General features: G+C 31.8%; 1 protein-coding gene across 1 annotated transcript in view; it reads right to left on the bottom strand.

The window, feature by feature from the left end:
• Positions 1-692: 692 nt before the first annotated feature.
• Positions 693-19,985, bottom strand: part of LOC134710538 (uncharacterized) — a 32,069-nt gene continuing 12,776 nt past the window's right edge. Inside the window, exons 24-59 of the mRNA XM_063570909.1 lie at positions 19,409-19,549; positions 19,060-19,200; positions 18,608-18,748; positions 18,073-18,213; positions 17,654-17,794; positions 16,824-16,964; positions 16,489-16,629; positions 16,003-16,143; positions 15,573-15,713; positions 14,818-14,958; positions 14,353-14,493; positions 13,971-14,111; positions 13,137-13,277; positions 12,766-12,906; positions 12,381-12,521; positions 11,018-11,158; positions 10,595-10,735; positions 9,936-10,076; positions 9,395-9,535; positions 8,896-9,036; positions 8,188-8,328; positions 7,808-7,948; positions 7,213-7,353; positions 6,600-6,740; positions 5,984-6,124; positions 5,349-5,489; positions 4,777-4,917; positions 4,449-4,589; positions 3,889-4,029; positions 3,530-3,670; positions 2,945-3,085; positions 2,528-2,668; positions 1,641-1,781; positions 1,293-1,433; positions 902-1,042; positions 693-745 (exon numbers count right to left, since the gene is read on the bottom strand). Coding sequence (XP_063426979.1) covers positions 693-745; positions 902-1,042; positions 1,293-1,433; positions 1,641-1,781; positions 2,528-2,668; positions 2,945-3,085; positions 3,530-3,670; positions 3,889-4,029; positions 4,449-4,589; positions 4,777-4,917; positions 5,349-5,489; positions 5,984-6,124; positions 6,600-6,740; positions 7,213-7,353; positions 7,808-7,948; positions 8,188-8,328; positions 8,896-9,036; positions 9,395-9,535; positions 9,936-10,076; positions 10,595-10,735; positions 11,018-11,158; positions 12,381-12,521; positions 12,766-12,906; positions 13,137-13,277; positions 13,971-14,111; positions 14,353-14,493; positions 14,818-14,958; positions 15,573-15,713; positions 16,003-16,143; positions 16,489-16,629; positions 16,824-16,964; positions 17,654-17,794; positions 18,073-18,213; positions 18,608-18,748; positions 19,060-19,200; positions 19,409-19,549 — 4,988 coding nt within the window. The remainder of the gene's footprint in view (positions 746-901; positions 1,043-1,292; positions 1,434-1,640; positions 1,782-2,527; positions 2,669-2,944; positions 3,086-3,529; positions 3,671-3,888; positions 4,030-4,448; positions 4,590-4,776; positions 4,918-5,348; positions 5,490-5,983; positions 6,125-6,599; positions 6,741-7,212; positions 7,354-7,807; positions 7,949-8,187; positions 8,329-8,895; positions 9,037-9,394; positions 9,536-9,935; positions 10,077-10,594; positions 10,736-11,017; positions 11,159-12,380; positions 12,522-12,765; positions 12,907-13,136; positions 13,278-13,970; positions 14,112-14,352; positions 14,494-14,817; positions 14,959-15,572; positions 15,714-16,002; positions 16,144-16,488; positions 16,630-16,823; positions 16,965-17,653; positions 17,795-18,072; positions 18,214-18,607; positions 18,749-19,059; positions 19,201-19,408; positions 19,550-19,985) is intronic.

Genomic DNA, 19,985 nt, shown 5'->3' with positions numbered 1-19,985 from the left:
ATTGCAGGAAATATAAATAAATATTTCTTAATTTAATACATTTGTAAATGTAACAAATTATGGAACATATCATACCTCTGCCGAGTTGGATGAGATCTGGACATTCTTTGCCGCCATTCAATGCTGGTCTTGTCATATATCTTACTCTGAATCTTGATCCAGATGCATCAGGTGCACTCCAGTCAGACCAGTCAGACACAATACATGGTAGTGGTACTGAAAAAAAATTGCACAAAATAAACTTCAGGGTTTTCATTCAAGTTAATTGGCAATATTTTCAAAACTATAAATTCACATATTTGAAGGCATTCATTAGAAACACATTAGTTTTTTGTGTTTCATTTTTAATACAGCTCTCTCAGTGTGTTTGTTGTGCTGTTTTGCCACTTCATTATTGTAATCCTTTTATTCATAGAAAACGTAAAATAAATATTGCTATATATGAATTTTTCCACGATTTTTCAAGGAACTCAGAAATTATTGTAACACACCTTTGTTAAGTTGGATGAGATCTGGACATTCTTTGCCACCATTCAATGCAGGTCTTGTCATATATCTTACTCTGTATATGGATCCAGAAGCATCAGGTGCACTCCATGCTGACCAGTCGGACACAATACATGGAAGTGGTACTGAAACAGAAAAGTACTGAATCTTTAAAAGTTAAAAAATAATGCTTGATATTGACAAATTCAGATATGGTCTTTAACAATGAGAAAGTCACTATTGTGTCTTTTTGTCAAGCCTAGAATGGACACCATGATTTATGTGGTTTAAAATTATTTTGTGAATTGGTTGATTACCAAGATGTACAAAACTAGAATACATTGTTCATACATAATATGGATTTCATAATTTTTACACATTACTGTATAAAACAAAAAGGAAATGCTATAAATACCTTTGCCAAGTTGGATGAGATCTTCACATTCTTTGCCGCCATTCAATGCTGGTCTCAAAACATATCTTACTCTGAATCTTGATCCTGAAGCATCTGGTGCACTCCAGTCAGACCAGCCAGACATGATACATGGAAGTGGTACTGTAATAAAATTAATAAGTATGCATTAAATCAAAGTTAACTTGGTTCACTAAATACCTGATCAATCTTTAAATCAGTGTGTATTACTACATGCGCGACCTAAAGCAATTTAAGTCTGGATACTGGTCAAATATCAGCTCTACCAGGATACCAGTTTATTGTGTGCTGAGATTCCCATTTCTCACAATAATATTGCAGATCTTTAGTATGGATAGTAAGATTCAAATTTAAAGATTGCAAATGACAATACCTTTTTTGAGTTGAAGAAGATCTTCACATTCTTTGCCGCCATTAAGAGCAGGTCTGACAACATATCTGTATCTGTAAATTGTTCCTGTGGCATCAGGTGCTGAGAATTTAGTCCATTCACTCATGATGCAAGGCAATGGCACTGAAAGTTATATGCAAATGGCTTAAAAAAATAAATCAAAATGTGTTCATTCAGTTTTTTCATAGCAAAAAGACAAACCACAGTATTTTCCTCCTTCATGAAGCTAGTGGAGTGAGGAGTAAAATATGAATATCCCTAATCAATTGCAAGAGAAATATATAGGATTAAAGTGTTTCAAATCTTCATTTAGTACCAAATATTATTTACCTTTGGTGAGTTGCATAAGATCTGCACATTCTTTTCCACCATTAAGTGCTGGTCTGACCATGTATCTAACTCTATATCTTGATCCTGTAGCATCAGGTGCTGACCATGCTGACCAGTCACTGACAATACATGGAAGTGGTACTGAAAACATAGATTTATCAATATAAATAATAATTTTACATTCTTTTGCTATTTACATCTTTTTGAAATGCAAATTCATAGTCTGTAGTGCTATTTTAGTTCTCATTAACATTAACCAACAGCACAAGTTCTATTGTTTATGGAACAAAGAATGTTAAAAGCCAAATCAATCTTTTAACAAGAATGTGTCCATAGTACACGGATGCCCCACTCACACTATCATTTTCTATGTTCAGTGGACCGTGAAATTTGGGTCAAAACTTTAATTTGGAATTAAAATTAGAAATATCATATCATGGGAAACATGTGTACTAAGTTTCAAGTTGATTGGACTTCAACTTCATCAAAAACTACCTTGACCAAAAACTTTAACCTGAAGCGAATGGACACACAGACGGACAAACGAACGAACAAATGAATGGAGGCACAGACCAGAAAACATAATTCCCCTCTACTATCATAGGTGGGGCATAAAAAGTTTTTAAGTTGTTACTATTCATGTTCCTAAGAACAGCTTCATTTACCATGGATTCATATATTTTTTATGGGTACCAATTTTCGTAAAAGTTGTATATTTGTGGTTTGATTTGTTGTTTTTCCAATTTCTGCAGAAAGCCTATAGATAATTGTACTAGCATTTTTTATTCACTTTTTATTTTGTGATTAATCTTTTTACATAATCAATGAATGTTCTTTCGGTAAGGAGTTTTTTAATTACAAAAGTAAAACTTTAAGCAAGCAGTTACCTTTTCTGAGTTGCATGAGGTCTTCACATTCTTTGCCTTCGTTAAGAGCAGGTCTGACAACATATCTAACTCTGTAGACTGTTCCAGTGGCATCAGGTGCTGTCCATGCGGTCCAGTCACTCATGATACATGGCAGTGGTACTGAAAAAAAGTTAAAATATTAAATAGTGAGTGTCATTCATTTTTTAATCATAAATTGCATATAAAATGTTATTCATTTGGTTATTACAGACTGTTCAATATCTTATATTTAAAAAAGGGGTACTTTTTGAATAGATGAACTACTCACAAAGTTCATTGTTTCTTAAATATATATTCCACAAGTTACAACCAATCATTAATTAACAGTGCTACTTCAGGAACTGCCTTGTGAATAATAACAATTACACATCAGTGTAACTCAAAATAAACACACACCTTTAGCTAACTGTAAGAGATCGGCACATTCTTTGCCGCTATTAAGTGCAGGTCTGACCATATATCTGTATCTAAATCTTGATCCAGTGGCATCAGGTGCTGTCCATGCAGTCCAGTCAGACATAATACATGGCAGTTGTACTAGAAAATACATTTAGGATTATCATATGCATTTAAATTAAAAAATCATCATAATTAAATTAACAACTTATAAACTGTCCAGGGGACTTTAATACTAAATTATGCATTTAGTTTCCTGATTTAGAAAACAAAGTTTTTTAAGAAAGATATGACAAGAATTTATGAAATTAGAATGAAAGTTTTGAAAGCATCCATCTGGAATAAAACATCATGGACAGGAATTTGATTTTGAATTTGAAGAGCTTGTAATAAACATAATTGTTAGTAAAATCGAGGTGTATCTAAATCATGTTGTTTCAAAAATAATTTTGGTCAGTTTCTGCCAATATCATAGACCAAAACTATAAAACTAGCCTAATTCTAACCCTAAACAAAATCTCACCCTAAAGTCGAGATCTCCTAAAGAAAATGAGGGACAATGATACATTCAAAAGCAAATCTTACCTTTGTTGAGTTGCATGAGGTCTTCACATTCTTTGCCTCCATTAAGAGCAGGTCTGACAACATATCTTACTCTGTATATTGTTCCTGAGGCATCAGGTGCACTCCATGCGGACCAGTCAGACATAATACATGGCAGAGGTACTTAATGGTAAAAGAAGAAGAAAATGTAATCACTGGTAGCCTAAAGTGCAAGCAACTACTTCTCAGATGAGCTATTTGAATATTTAGTATTTGGAAACTAGTTTTTAGTACTTAACATTTTTAAATTTTGAAACTTATTTGAATTTGTTTCATTAGTTATGTAGGAGGAAAAAGAATGATGAAAATTTTTCATTTGGTCATGAAAGTTACAAAAATACCTTTTTTAAGTTGTAGAAGATCTTCACATTCTTTGCCACCATTCAGAGCAGGTCGTACTACCATTCTGAATCTGTATATGGTTCCTGTGGCATCAGGTGCACTCCATGCGGTCCAATCACTCATGATACATGGCAGTGGTACTAAAATTTAAAAGTCGAAATAATATATGGTATTTGTCGACCTCTTAATAATTTTCTTGATAAACTTTTATCAACACATTGATTTTTCTGCTAAGTGAATCATTTATAGCTTCCAAAAAATCATATATAATTTTGAATAACAAATACTTTCGATTTATTGTTAGGTACTCGTGAGGTACTATTGCTATCACTTGTGGAGTTTCCTGGGTATTAGTAAAAAATAAGTTCATGTTTTCAACAAAGAATATGCATACTTCCTATTGGCTTGTATGCTGTCTCTGGTAAAAACAGGAAAAATGGATCAATGTAAACCAATACCCATAAAAAATAAGGTAACTGTTAACAAATTGATTTATTCTAATCTATGATATCCAACGAAAATCTATATAAAATCTAGCTCCCCAAAAAAATTTATCAACCTTTGCCAATTTGGAGGAGATCTTGACATTCTTTGCCACCATTAAGTGCAGGTCTGACTGTATATCTGAATCTAAATCTAGTTCCTGTGGCATCAGGTGCTGACCATGTTGACCAATCGCTGACAATACATGGAAGTGGTACTGAAAACAATCAAATTGTCAAACATCAGCAAGTTGATATCAGCAGCATGACAGTAGGCAATTAAACAAATAATTTTTTTAAACTGAACAAAATTCAATCCTTCCAAAAATGTCTAAAATATTCGTAGTTGGTGTATGCTTTAATGAACTTTTTCAAATGTTTACTTTTTTATCATACAACAATTACCTTTTCTGAGTTGCATGAGGTCTTCACATTCTTTGCCTTCGTTTAGAGCAGGTCTGACAACATATCTAACTCTGTAGACTGTTCCAGTGGCATCAGGTGCTGTCCATGCGGTCCAGTCACTCATGATACATGGCAGTGGTACTAAAAATAAAGAATTTAATGTTATCATTTTGATCCACATCTAATTTTTAAATACATAACTTAAAGGCAATAGTTTATGTTTAATTTCACACTGTTTATTTCTTGTATCATCTTATCAAACTCACAAAATATTTGATTTCATTCTTCAAGTTGTGAGGAAAAAGCTTCTGAGAGAGTTTTAATGTTATTGCCATAAGTAAATTATTTATGAAGTTGAAATTTAGAGCCTGCAATTGCTTACTCCTCCTTCTTTTTAACTTTGGTGGATAGTTGTCTTATTGGCAATCATACATCATCTCCTTATTTTATTTAAATATTTACTGTATTTTGCTTGACAAATAAGTTTGCTAAATACTTCTATTAATCCTGTTTAATAGATAAATCAAATTCACAGAAAAAGAAGAAGATTTGAATGGTCTATATATATCTACCTTTGCCGATCTGCATGAGATCTGGGCATTCTTTTCCGCCATTAAGTGAAGGTCTGAGTGTGTATCTGACTCTATATCTTGTTCCTGTAGCATCAGGTGCTGACCATGCGGTCCATTCACTGACAATACATGGCAATTGTACTGAAAAAGAAATTAAGCTCTTAAGGCATTTTTTTTTTGTAGCTTCCAATACATTTATTCATTTCTGTGGTACCGAGGATTTTTCATCTGAATGTACTCAATGAAGGCTAGTCCACAACATATTCTGAGCCATGGAAAGCTAGTTCAATTGAATTAGATTTATACATAAAAATAAAGAAGAACAGAAAATGTTTATACCACTACTTTTTGGCTGCTACATTCAAAGAGTATTCAAAGCAGAACAAGCAATATTTTACTTGAAAGTCAACATGAGATAATATTTAAGTTTAATCATAAAAATATAGCCTGTCTTGCAAGATACTAGAAAAAAATGGATTTAACCTTGAAGGCGTAACTCAATCATTCAATTTGTAGCTTGAAATTTTGTTTAAATGCAACGACTTAACTTATCTAAAATCTAAACTTCAATTTGTAAAAGTATTATTAAATTAAATCTAATACAGAAATTTTAAAATCTGGCATTGATGAAATACCTTTTTTGAGTTGCATAAGGTCTTCACATTCTTTGCCACCATTAAGAGCAGGTCTGACTACCATTCTAACTCTGAATGTGGTTCCTGTGGCATCAGGTGCAGTCCATTTGGTCCAGTCACTCATGATACATGGCAGTTGTACTAAAATAAAAGTAGAATTTTGAATTATATAAATGCTGGATTAATTATTGTGTTTTCAGGAATCTGCACCCAGGTAATACAAATATCAGAATGTGTGTTTTTGTAATTGCAATACACACCCAGTCACATTTTCCTATTAAAAAATTGCAATAATTTCTGTATTTACATTATCCATGTACTTATGTCATGGTATTAGTCATTAAAAATACTTTTTATTTAACTGTGAAGTATAATTCTTACAAAATAACAACTTTACAAAAGGATATATATATCATTCAATTTCATTGAAGTTAATATAACAGTGACTCCTGAGCTTTTTGATTTTCCTACTGCTGACAATTCTCAAATTGCTTCTTAAACAATCATAACAGTAGGAAAGTGAGAAAAAAAAATGAATAGCTTTTTCTCTAATGTTTAACATGGCATATTTCTACTGCAAACTGAAGAGATTTAAAATAACATATTTTGAGATCACCTTTCTTGAGTTGCATAAGGTCTTCACATTCTTTGCCACCATTAAGAGCAGGTCTGACAACATATCTATATCTGTATGTGGTTCCTGTTGCATCAGGTGCACTCCATTTGGTCCAATCACTCATGAGACATGGCAGAGGTACTGAAATTGAAAACAAATTGTATGCAAAGTAAAAATTCTGTGATACTGCGGGTTAATTATTTTTTTGTTGGTACCAAATAATGTGATTTGAGGAAAACTTGATTTCAAAGATATACCAATGCTTGCATCAAAGCATATAGAACATTTGTAATTTGAAGAACATCTGATTTTGTGTTTCATCCGGAGAAACAAAAGAAGGTCTTGAAAACCCATGTTACCCTTTTGGTTTCTATGATTTCATAAGATAAAAGACAAATCAGTGTTCACTTAATAGAACATCAAATTTAAAATTTGGGTAGTTAAGTAAGTACAAACTGAAATAATTTTACTGATGATGTTAATAGTATTTGTTTATAATTACCAGCAATGAAATGAAAATATGAATAAATTGAATGATCTTTTAATGTGCATCTATTTAACATCTACATGTATATCCCATGTTTTCTAAATTCAATGGTAAAGCAAACATTACCTTTGTTGAGTTGGAGAAGGTCTTCACATTCTTTGCCGCCATTGAGGGCAGGTCTGAGTACCATTCTAAATCTGTATGTGGTTCCAGTAGCATCAGGTGCACTCCATGCAGACCAGTCGGACATGATACATGGTAGTGGTACTAAAAGGAGAGAAGACATCTTTTTAAATGACATTAAAGTTATATTGCTATGCAATTAAATTTGATCAAATGATGGATTGATCTCAAGTTCATGTGATAATCTATGCAATTTGTTTCTATGTTGAAGACTATAAGGCTGTACCTTGACCTATAATGGTTTACTTTTTATTAATTGTTACTTGTATGGAGAGTTGTCTCATTGGCACTCATACCACATCTTCCTATATCTAGAAATAAGACTACCATTATAAAATTTAAAAAATTGCAACTTAAAACAACATTTTATTTCCTTTCATAGATAAGTTTAAACAATACTGACTTGCAAATGCCACTTATGTGTATTCATGAATATAAGTTCAGTAATATTTTTGGATAGTTTGGAACTCGAGTTAAAATGTTCATCAAAATGCTGTGCTAGAGAAGACAGTTTATGAAAAACAGATTCAGAAATTACCTTTTTTGAGTTGAAGAAGGTCTTCACATTCTTTGCCGCCATTAAGAGCTGGTCTGACAACATATCTGTATCTGTATGTGGTTCCTGTGGCATCCGGTGCACTCCATTTGGTCCAGTCACTCATAAGACATGGCAGAGGTACTAAAATATAGTAAATAATCTTCCTTTATAATATTATTAGAATTTGAAGAAAAAGTACAACATAATTCACACATGTGTTGACCAATTTTATGGAAATATACAATTCAAACTTATCTTTTCATGAACCCATTCTGAAATATGCAAGATATTAAAACACTTTATTAATATCAAAATGATAAAATTGAAAATGCTACATATCAAGATAGTCTTAACCCTTTATTTCTTATATAATTACAAACCTTTAGTAAGTTGAATGAGGTCGTCACATTCTTTTCCACCATTCAAAGCAGGTCTGACCATATATCTTACTCTATATCTAGATCCTGTAGCATCAGGTGCACTCCATGTTGTCCAGTCGGACATGATACATGGAAGTGGTACTATAAAACAATACACAAAAATTTAGAAGATATCATTCAACATATCAGCAATTTAGTGACTTATGATTTTTCAATACTGTAAATATGGAGATGGTTTACAGCATATCAAACTTGTTATCATTGGAGATCAAGTCAAGAAAAACGTATGAAATTTCCTTCATGAGTATACAAAGATGCTGTAAGAAGACTTAAAACAACCATGTACTGCATTTGGACAATATATTGAATTCAAACATGTTTTACCTTCAGTATTCTTATATGTCTATTTTAACAAAATATGGGCTTATTTGTGGTAGTTTAACATCAAAAGCTAATCTGAAATTAACTTTAAACAGAAATAAGTCTGAAAAATATTGCAAGATTGTACATTTAATTATTTGAAGATCTGGGAATCCTTTTAGCATGTGGATGGCTGAATAAACAAACACATCTCTTGGGAAGAGTTGTCTCATTGGAAATCATACAATATCTTCTAATTTTTAAACATTGATAATTCCATTTGTACTCACAATTGTTGTAATCTGTGGTACAGAAGACAGTTCATGATTAGTTATACCCAGAAATTACCTTTTTTGAGTTGAAGAAGATCTTCACATTCTTTGCCACCATTAAGAGCAGGTCTGACAACATATCTATATCTGTAAATTGTTCCTGTGGCATCAGGTGCACTCCATTTGGTCCAGTCACTCATAAGACATGGCAGTGGTACTGAAAAATATCATTTATCCTATATCATTCCTGGTAAATAATTCTTTCTATAAGAATATAAGTCTTACAAAATTTGAAGTAGTGTTCAACTTAACTCACACATGTGTTTAGAGCACACATTTTGCACTTTAAGTACAGTGTAAAGTTTTATGAATGAAGTGTCAGATATTCACCAGTTACTTTCTTAATCTGTGACTGTATTCATTTTAAAACCCAAACCCAATTTCACAGAACAACTTATTCCAAGTTTTTTTAAGGGTCAAAGGGTTCATAAAACACACTATTTCATTCTTACAATGTAGGTTAAGGAGTGAACCAATGTTTAACAAAGTACATTTACATCAGGAGTATAAAATACCTTTGCCAATTTGGATGAGATCTGGGCATTCTTTTCCGCCATTAAGTGCAGGTCTGAGTGTGTATCTGACTCTATATCTTGTTCCTGTAGCATCAGGTGCTGACCATGCGGTCCATTCACTGACAATACATGGCAGTGGTACTGAAAGATACAATACATTATGTCATTTTTTTTTATACCACTATGAGCTAAACTCTTTTTACAAGGCTTGTTCTGGTCTCTGGTCTTCCTTATTTTGAATTTACCCAACAGGGATATTTTCTTGATTTATTCAGACCATAAAAAATTAATTCAACTACCAACCTTTCTTAAAATAGGATACAAGAATAAGTAGAGAGATATATGCTCAGTGGCAGCAACCCAACAACAAACAAACATAATTTTTTGTAAATAATTTAGCCTATGCAAATCTTCAAACAAAATTTTTAGTGCAAAAAAGATTTGAAATACTCTTAGGAAGTTATTTGTTTATAATTTGAAGTTAATAATAATTTGAAACTTTGACCTGGTATCTTAAGATTTTAACAATTTCCTTTCTTACCTTTGCCAATTTGGATGAGATCTTCACATTCTTTTCCACCATTCAATGCTGGTCTGACAACATATCTTACTCTGTATCTTGTTCCTGTGGCATCAGGTGCACTCCATGCTGTCCAGTCGGACATGATACATGGTAATGGTCCTGCAAATAAAATTCATTCGTAATGGTTATATAATTTTTTAAATATGGATGTTAAGTTTTCATGTAGTTAATTTATATTTCAAACTCTGGGAGAGATCTGAAAAAATTGCAGACATAATTTTTAAACCTGTTTTTTAAATACATGTATATATGGAAAAAAATACTAGCAATATGTCATTTTTCAACAAAGACGGACAACATTATCCTAAATGATAAAGTTTTGTACCTGGGTTAATATTCATTCTAAGTTATATGGATTACATGGATAGGTGCCAGTATTTGAGCATAAACTTATTATCCTTTCAATGTACCTGAGTATACCTTTTCATATATTGTTGTCTTTGTAATGTTTCGTGGATCACTGACCGTCCATTTTTTCTTTTTTTCTGTTGCCATGGAGTTATTTTTTCTTCTTTAGATTGTTGTTTTTTGTATTACCCAAAAATACCCTCAAACTAAGCTCTTGTTTAAATATACATAACAGCAACCACTTTACAATAAACAAATTCAGAAATTACCCTTTTTAAGTTGTAGAAGGTCGTCACATTCTTTGCCGCCATTAAGAGCAGGTCTTACAACATATCTGTATCTGTAGAATGTTCCAGTGGCATCAGGTCCAGCCCATGCAGTCCAGTCGGACATGATACATGGAAGTGGTACTGAAATAAAATGGTATCATTTACACTTATTTTGCAACCTTAAAAACTTCCTATTCAATTTGATTTGGTTATTAAGTTAAAATGATCGGGTACATACCCTTGGGTACAAATATATAGCTTTTAACAAGTGTTTGATTAATTTTAATAGATTAAACGAAAAAAATCACTGATATATTCAGACCACATTAACAGGTTTTTGATTTTTGTAAAGTTGTGTTTTTCACTGTATATCCAAAGGTCAAAAGTATATAAAAACAAAAGCCAACAACACATATTCCTTACCTTTGGCAATCTGCATGAGATCTGGACATTCTTTTCCACCATTAAGTGCTGGTCTGACTGTATATCTGACTCGGTATCTTGATCCTGTAGCATCAGGTGCTGACCATGTGGTCCAGTCACTGACAATACATGGTAGTGGTACTGAAATTAAAAGGATTCATTTTAATTTGTAGAAAGAAAAAAAAAACTTTCAACAAGAATGAAGTTGGTGTTTTTTAGAACTTTTTGTGGATTCAGCTTTTGCACAATAAAAACCATAAAGTATGTTGACATTGTAATGACATTCTAGTTTGTGATATTGTTTTTTTTTGTAGCATTGACATTTGTTCCAAACCACCTTTTCTTCATATAAAACTTGCCTAGTACAGAAAAATACAAAAATACTCTACTATGGCCCAAGGTATTGCTGCATCTAAAAACAGTTTGTACCGTTGGCTTCTTGTCATGTAAAGATTGGTCTGATTCTTAAGGGTGCTATAAACAGTTTCGTATAAAAAACTAGGGGTTATTCCCCGACTAAAAATAGACTTGGAGGGAAGTCCCTTTTTATCAACATAATTGGTAAAAAAGTATCATGTTTTTTATATTTGATTGTAAAAATAAGTTAATTAGCTTCAATTAAAACAGGTTGAATGATTTAAATAATTTTTAAAAATTAGATTAAATACACATGTTTTAAGGGGAGACAAACTGTAAACATCCTGTTTTTTTGGCAGTGAAAAGTGCAAAACTTATTTGCACCCACTGTAGCTCTTTTAGGAGCAGGCAAACGTAGCCTGAAGCATAAATTTTTAGAAAAACCAGGTAAAAACCTATGAAATTCAAACAGTTTTGAATATGAAAAATGTGCATGTATCATGTCTGCATGGGTGTGCACATGGCCTGATTTCATGTTTTTTATGCATAGATTAGGCAATGTTTTTCCCATTTTCTCTGGATAAAACTTTTTGGTACTATTAAAAGTACAATTTATTTTTATTTCATTATAAACTAGAGAAAATTCTGATTCTAATGATATCTAGTTTTATACAAGTATCTTCATTAACATTAACACCACTTAGGGTCAATTATAGATGGTCCCTCAAAATATGACGTCATAGAAAAAAACTATTGATTGCACCCTTATCAATTGCATATTTTTTGTACTACTTAACAACAGTGATTTTTAAATACAACAATGTTCATTAAAAATTAAAAATTTGATTTATTTGTCATTCTGACAGTGTGGTATGGGTTTTGCTAATTGTTGAAGGACGCACTGTGACCTATAGCTGTTTACTTCTATGCATTTGGTCTTTGGTGGAGAGTTGTTTCATTGACAATCATACCACATCTTCATATTTTTATAAAGACTATAATATACCTTTGTTGAGTTGCATAAGATCTTCACATTCTTTGCCGCTATTAAGAGCTGGTCTGAGTACCATTCTAACTCTGTATGTGGTTCCTGTGGCATCAGGTGCACTCCATGCAGTCCATTCGCTCATGATACATGGCAGAGGTACTAAAAGATAAAAAAAAGAATTTTTTAGAATAACATGATTTTAAAGATTTTTATGATCCCATCGAATTCCCTGCAATCTTTTGGATGAAAACATTTCGCTTTTTATAACTTTTTCATGTGTTTTTGGGGAATGTCATAGAGTAAAAAAAGTAGCTTCTTTCTTCACAATAATCTACAGGTTAAAACAAATCAAAGTGACCTTTCTTTTGTTTCTTGAAATAAAAATTAAAACAGATAGACTTACATTTCTTAACTTGGAGAAGGTCTTCACATTCTTTGCCACCATTGAGAGCAGGTCTGATAACATATCGGGCTCTGTATGATGTTCCTGTTGCATCTGGTGCACTCCAATCGGACCAGTCACTCATAATACATGGCAGAGGTACTGAAAAGAGCGAGCATAACATAAACTAATTGAATAACAATTTTTGTACAAATTTATAAAAAACTTAAAAACAAATCAGGATCACTTTTGTATATGGAATTAAAAACCTACTAAAATAAAAGTTATCATTGCCTTTGATTCTTATACTTTTCAGTTATAATATGGTCATTAAATATGAATATGAATACAAATACAGTATATAAACACAATAAGTACTCATTAATACAAACCTTTGCCGATTTGAAGAAGGTCTTCACATTCTTTTCCACCATTAAGTGAAGGTCTGATCACATATCTTACTCTGAATCTGGTTCCTGAAGCATCAGGTTTGGACCATGCACTCCAGTCACTCATGATACATGGCAGTTTGTCTATAATATAATCAAGTTTATTAGCCAATAACTCAAAAGACATTTGATTCATCTTTTTTAGCTTTGTTTATTTCAATGTTGAAAACTCTGAAGATCACTGACACTATATAGTTCTTCATATTTATCAAATATTATTTTTTCAACGGTCCTATTTTACATATAATAAACGTTTATTTCTTTTATGTCATTTTAAAATTGTTTCCAAAAAGTTATATCTTCATTTGAATAGTTGTATAAGTCTATTCCTCATTTCCCTTTAATTCCAGTAGATCAGGTCACACGGTCATAAAACTTTCGAGCATAATTTTTGTACTCAGACTCGAAAATCAAACAATCAAATTGCTTGATTTCATGTTTTCAAGCATGAATTTTGTACTCCGAGCACTGACCACAAAAATCATGCTCGAAACATGAAATCCAGAAATTTGATTGGTTGATTTTTGGAGTCTGAGTTCAAAAATCATGCTCGAAAGTTTTATGACCATGAGGCCAGGGCTTGTTATAATATGTTTTGACTAATCTACTTTGTGAGAGAATACTCTGGATAGCCTAAAAAATAAAAAAAAACACTTTTTGTCTGATATTTTACTGCAAACTGAAACATTATTTATTGGTTTTTATATCAACCAATCAAAACAAAGTTCTGCAAAATAATCTAATCTAATGAGCTATTTGCATAGAAAAAATCTGTACCTTTCTTAAGTTGGAGAAGATCTTCACATTCTTTGCCACCATTAACTGATGGTCTGACTACATATCTGACTCTGAATACAGTTCCTGATGCGTCAGGTTTGGTCCATGCTGTCCATTCACTCATGATACATGGCAGTGGAACTAAATAAATAAGAAGCATTATATCAGGAAATGTTATTTTCTATTTTCATTTTTTGTAATGAGGCACATTTCATTAAAAAATTATCTGGAATTCCCGAATCTTTGCTCAACTGAATATTTTATTACATTTCAGATAATTCATGTTAAAGTATAAAGCTTTATTGTCAGTGATACCACATCTTTTTATTTTTATCATAAAAATAATTTAAAAGAGTTAATGTGGGCTTGTAGCAATAACTACCTTTGTTAAGTTGCATAAGGTCTTCACATTCTTTGCCACCATTAAGAGCAGGTCTGAGTACCATTCTAACTCTGTATATTGTTCCAGAAGCATCTGGTTTAGTCCATGCAGTCCATGGGCTCATAAGACATGGCAGAGGTACTGAAAAAGTTTATCAGGTATAACTTATTGGCTGGTTATAACATTCGTTAATTCTAATATTGTTAGGAATTTCATTTGGTTAATCTTTATGAGCATAAAGCATAATATGAAAGAATCATTTTGACTTTTATTAGAAATTAATTACTTGTAAGACTCCTTCAACAGGAAGCCTGTTTGGTTTGTCTGAAGATTAGCCACCAAAGAATTAGTTTTGTCTTTTCTTTTTTATTGACCAGAAATGCTTAAAATATAAAACTTATCATCAATTAAATGCAAGTTTTATCTATTTGTAATTTATTATCAAATTTTAAAAAAAATACTCACCTTTGCTTATTTGTAGAAGGTCAGGACATTCTTTTCCTCCATTCAATGCTGGTCTCAAAGTCATTCTGAATCTGAATCTGCCTCCAGTGGAATCAGGTGCTGACCATGTGGTCCAGTCACCAACAATACATGGCAGTGGTACTAAAACATAACAAAACAAATTAAGTCATCATACTGAACAGGAAAATAACATATTTGGAGTCATTTGTGAGAGACAGAGATATAAAAATGGCCTGAACAACAACTAACAAATAAAAGCTGTTCAAATGAAAATTGTTGTCAAGTAGAATTTGGATACATTAATTGAAGTTATTTCATTAATTCTAAAATGAAAATGTGACAAAGGCTATCAAAATGGGAAGTCCATTAAACAACTATGGACACCTCCATGTAGGATAAATTGAGTGCTACTTGTTATTTTCCTTTTTTTTAATTTCAAAATAGTGAGACTGAAAAACAGAATTCATTAAAAACTATTTTGGACATACAATTGCTTACTTGTTTCCTAATTTAAAATACATATTAAGAAAAATGTAAAAGAAATTCTCAGGTAAATAATCTGTGATTTTATCTTGGAAGATAACTTTGGAAATCAATAGTTTCATGCAGGAGACATAATTAAATAAACACATCATGTTAAACTGTATCTAACAAAAAATGTGGTTGAAATCCAAAACAGTTATTTAACTATTAATCATATTTCATGAGACAGAATACTGATGGTCATGTTTTAAATTAAAAAAGCATAGAAATACCTTTGTTGAGTTGGAGAAGATCTTCACATTCTTTTCCACCATTAAGAGCTGGTCTGAGTACCATTCTTGATCTGTATGTGGTTCCTGTGGCATCAGGTGCACTCCATGCGGTCCATTCACTCATGATACATGGCAGTGGTACTACAATTGAAAAAGAGTATATAGTTATAACTTGTTTAAATTTTGTGTTTAAATTGGTTTTTATATCATTTAATCTTTTATTTTTCAGTGTTATTGTTTGTGGACTACCATTTGCCTTGTCATTTGAACATGGTTGTGTCTGGATTTTCTTAAATTGTTGTCATCTCAATATTCAGAACTTAATCTTGTAATAAGTTTTCTTCGTAGTAATTTGTGATTTTTATAAATCCTATACACTCTGAATCAATTCATTACAGAGTTTAAGAATGCAATGATAAAAAAGACTTACATTTTTTGAGTTGCATGAGATCTTCACATTCTTTGCCGCCGTTGAGGGCAGGTCTAAGGACATATCTTACTCTGTATGAGGTTCCTGTGGCATCAGGTGCACTCCAGTCGGTCCAGTCGGACATGATACATGGAAGTGGTACTACAATGGAAGATATAATGAATTAACAATTTATCTTGGAATCTTTTCAGCAGAAATCTTCAGAATGTACAAATAACTGGTTTATCCTTTTTCCTTTAATCAAAAGCTACCAGTATTTTTAAATATTTGCTTAGTTGAAACCAAAATTTATTAATTGTTTGTTGATTCAATAAAGTGACCAGCTGAAAGAAAGTTGATTAACACATAAGTAAATGGTTCTTTGATATTTGTTTTTATTGCTTTTGTGAAAAATCTAACTTGCAAAATTTAACAATGTAACATCATAATAAAGCTTACATGTAGGGGTTCATAATAGTTTGTTTTTAACTATGAATTTAAACTAACCTTTGCCAATCTGTATGAGGTCTGCACATTCTTTTCCGCCATTAAGTGCTGGTCTAACCATATATCTTACTCTGTATCTTGATCCTGTAGCATCAGGTGCACTCCATTCGGTCCAGTCAGACACAATACATGGAAGTGGTTCTGTAAAAAGAGGAGATATTAGATATTAGTTGATTTTCCCATGTTTTGTCTCATTCAGTTTGCAATAGTTGCAGTAATCATAATATCAACATTTCAAAAAAATAATTAAATGCTTATGGATAGTTTGACATAATTATCGACACATACTTTTCAAACATTATTGGTATATCTCAAAAAATCTTGTTATAAAATACCTTTCTTGAGTTGAATAAGATCTTCACATTCTTTTCCGCCATTAAGAGCTGGTCGTACCATCATTCTGAATCTGTACACGGTACCAGTTGCATCTGGTCCCACCCATTTACTCCAAGGTCCCATAATACATGGAAGTGGTACTGAAATAAGCAATTAGGTCCATAAGATATTTTGTCTTTAAAAAGTCAATATCAGTTTTAAGACATTATACATCATTAATTTTAGAACAGTGTTTACAATTTCATTCTTCTCCTACCATCTTACAGATTAGCCATTTTGAAATCACATTTCTAATGGTGAACTTTAAGCAAATATTATTCTTAGTACTATTGCTCCTATCTACCTATTTAACATCTGGTGGTTGATATGCCTTAAAATTGATCACATGTATTGTAAAAAATTTCACACTATTACAAGTAAAATAATGTTTTATTCTCTTTGTACCGTGGGAACATGCCAACTATTTCAAAATGTTAAGTCATGAATATAATGCTTAAACTGAACTTAATTCAGAAAATTCATTTGTGATTCACAGGAGAACTTACATTGTATCTTTCCTGTTTGTTTTACTTAAAAAAAACATTATCATCTCACCAAACAAATAATTCATGATACTCTGGATTGATGGCGATTTATGGACTGTTCTGATATGTCTCAAAAATGATACAGACTCCAGAATATGATTCGTTTAAATACAAAGCATATCTAAAACCCAAGACATATTAATGAAATGGAAATTCATAAGTACAGCATTTTTCTTTTACTAATGTCCTACATTTTATTTTTCTTTAAAAATTGAGTTATTGTTTCTATTCATTATTTATATTACCTTTGCCAAGTTGGATGAGGTCTTCACATTCTTTGCCGCCATTCAATGCAGGTCTTGTCATATATCTTACTCTGTATCTGGTTCCTGTAGCATCAGGTGCACTCCATGTGGTCCAGTCAGACATAAGACATGGAAGTGGTACTGGAATAAATTAAGAATTTGAACAATCATAAGTGTGATATAATCCACTATACATAGTTATTTGAGTAATCTGATTTTTGTTCCCATTTTAAGGACAATAGAACAAATGTCAGCCAAATTAAGCATGCATCAATACTAAACGGTAATGTGCCTTTTACAGTAAAAATTAACATTTTTGATTTTCTTTTATAGGGAACAATATTTAAGACTGAATGTATATGTTGCCTATTTTCTCAAGATAAATCAAGAGAGCATTTAAATTTTATATTTTACATTACCTTTGCCAAGTTGGATGAGATCGTCACATTCTTTGCCACCATTAAGTGGAGGTCTGATCATGTACCTTACTCTGAATCTTGTTCCTGTGGAATCAGGTGCACTCCAGTCAGACCAGTCAGACATGATACATGGCAGTGGTACTGAAATAATATTTTAAATAGAATAAATAAAATTAGAATAACTGTTAGTCATTTCTTGAAACTCAAACATGATTCATTATCAAAAGAGTTAGCTATAGGTGCTATTTATAAATGAACAATAAGCCTTAAGTAATATTGTATTTTCCCTCTGTATACAAGATATTCAAAACAGATTGAAAACATAGAGATCTTTAATACAGAACAAAAATAATAAATATCTTTTCTTAGAATCAAGCTGAAATAAAACCAGTGAACAAGAGAAAATTCTCTTATATATATGTAACTCTTAAAAAAAAGAATCTAGAACATATTGCATAACTCAATGGGAATATTCTCATCAAACACTAAACCATGCAAGGCAAAGATTTCCCTTTCATGTGTGTACAAATCTCACCTTTGGCAACATCAATTAGATCTTCTCCACATTTAGCACCATTCAAAGCAGGTCTGATGGTATATCTAACTCTGTATCTGGTTCCTGAGGCATCAGGTGCACTCCATGTGGTCCAGTCGGAAATGATGCATGGCAATGGTACTGAAATAAAAGAAAAAAAACACTTATATATACATTTTTTGGACAAAAATTTCATATGAACATTAACTGATTAAAGTACCTTTTGGCCTTCATATTTTCTAAATTTTCCTGGTAATTTTCTTTTTTTCTCTTGAGTAATAGTCAGGACTGTACAAAATTTTATTGAAAAAGAAAATATGTTCACCATTGATCATTGAATCATGGTAAACGGACATCTTTGATGAATTGAGCTTCAAAAGTTTTGATAGAAGAAATAGCTAGCCTTGTCTACTTCATGAAAAATAGAGTAAACAAAAAATACATGTTTTCACCTTTTTTAATTTGAAGTAAATCTTCACATTCTTTGCCGCCATTGAGACCAGGTCTGATTACATATCTAGCTCTATAAGTAGATCCTGTGGCATCAGGTGCACTCCATGCGGACCAGTCAGACATAATACATGGCAATGGTACTAAAAATATCAAAATTTAAATTACAATTAAATGTGTAAGGAAACCTTATAGCCAAATTAAAGAAATCAAAGCTTTATTTACAAAAGATTAAATCAGTAAATCATTCAATAGATACCGAAATGCATGTTTATTTCTTTCAATGTAAAAAAAATCTAGATTTATTTCTGAAATTCTGCTTTGCAAAGAAAACCTGAAACTTAGAATTACCTTTGCCAATCTGCAAGAGATCTTCACATTCTTTTCCACCATTAAGGGCTGGTCTTATCACATATCTTACTCTGTATCTTGATCCTGTAGCATCAGGTGCACTCCATTCGGTCCAGTCAGACATGAGACATGGAAGTGGTACTGGAATATATTAAGAATTTGAACAATTAAAAGAGTGATATAACAAGAACAATTGATGCGGACAGACCCTAATTCAGATAGATGAATAACATGGATTGATTTTTCTTTGTGTTAATGGGGTATTCATTTCATTGACTCTAATTCTAAGTTACTGTGGAATCATTTTTTTTCCATGGATACCAATTTGTTGTGGATTACTGAAAACTAGCATGTTCATGGATATTTGATTTCGTGGTTTGCAGAAGTCTGCATAAAAGTAGGTAAACAATTTGTTGACCTATAATTAAGAAATTATACATGAACTTAATAGATTCTTGATTCACTGTGTTCATTTATATCATATTATATCTTTCCAAATCAAATGTTTGCAAATCTAAAGATGAGATATTAAACATGAGTGTATAATTGTGCAAAAAAAACCCCAGATTTTTATAAA

This window comes from Mytilus trossulus, chromosome 3 (assembly GCF_036588685.1).
Source record: "Mytilus trossulus isolate FHL-02 chromosome 3, PNRI_Mtr1.1.1.hap1, whole genome shotgun sequence".
Taxonomy (NCBI): Eukaryota; Metazoa; Mollusca; class Bivalvia; order Mytilida; family Mytilidae; genus Mytilus; species Mytilus trossulus.
The sequence above is the reverse complement of the archived record's forward strand: the minus strand, read 5'-3'. Positions and strand labels throughout refer to the sequence as shown.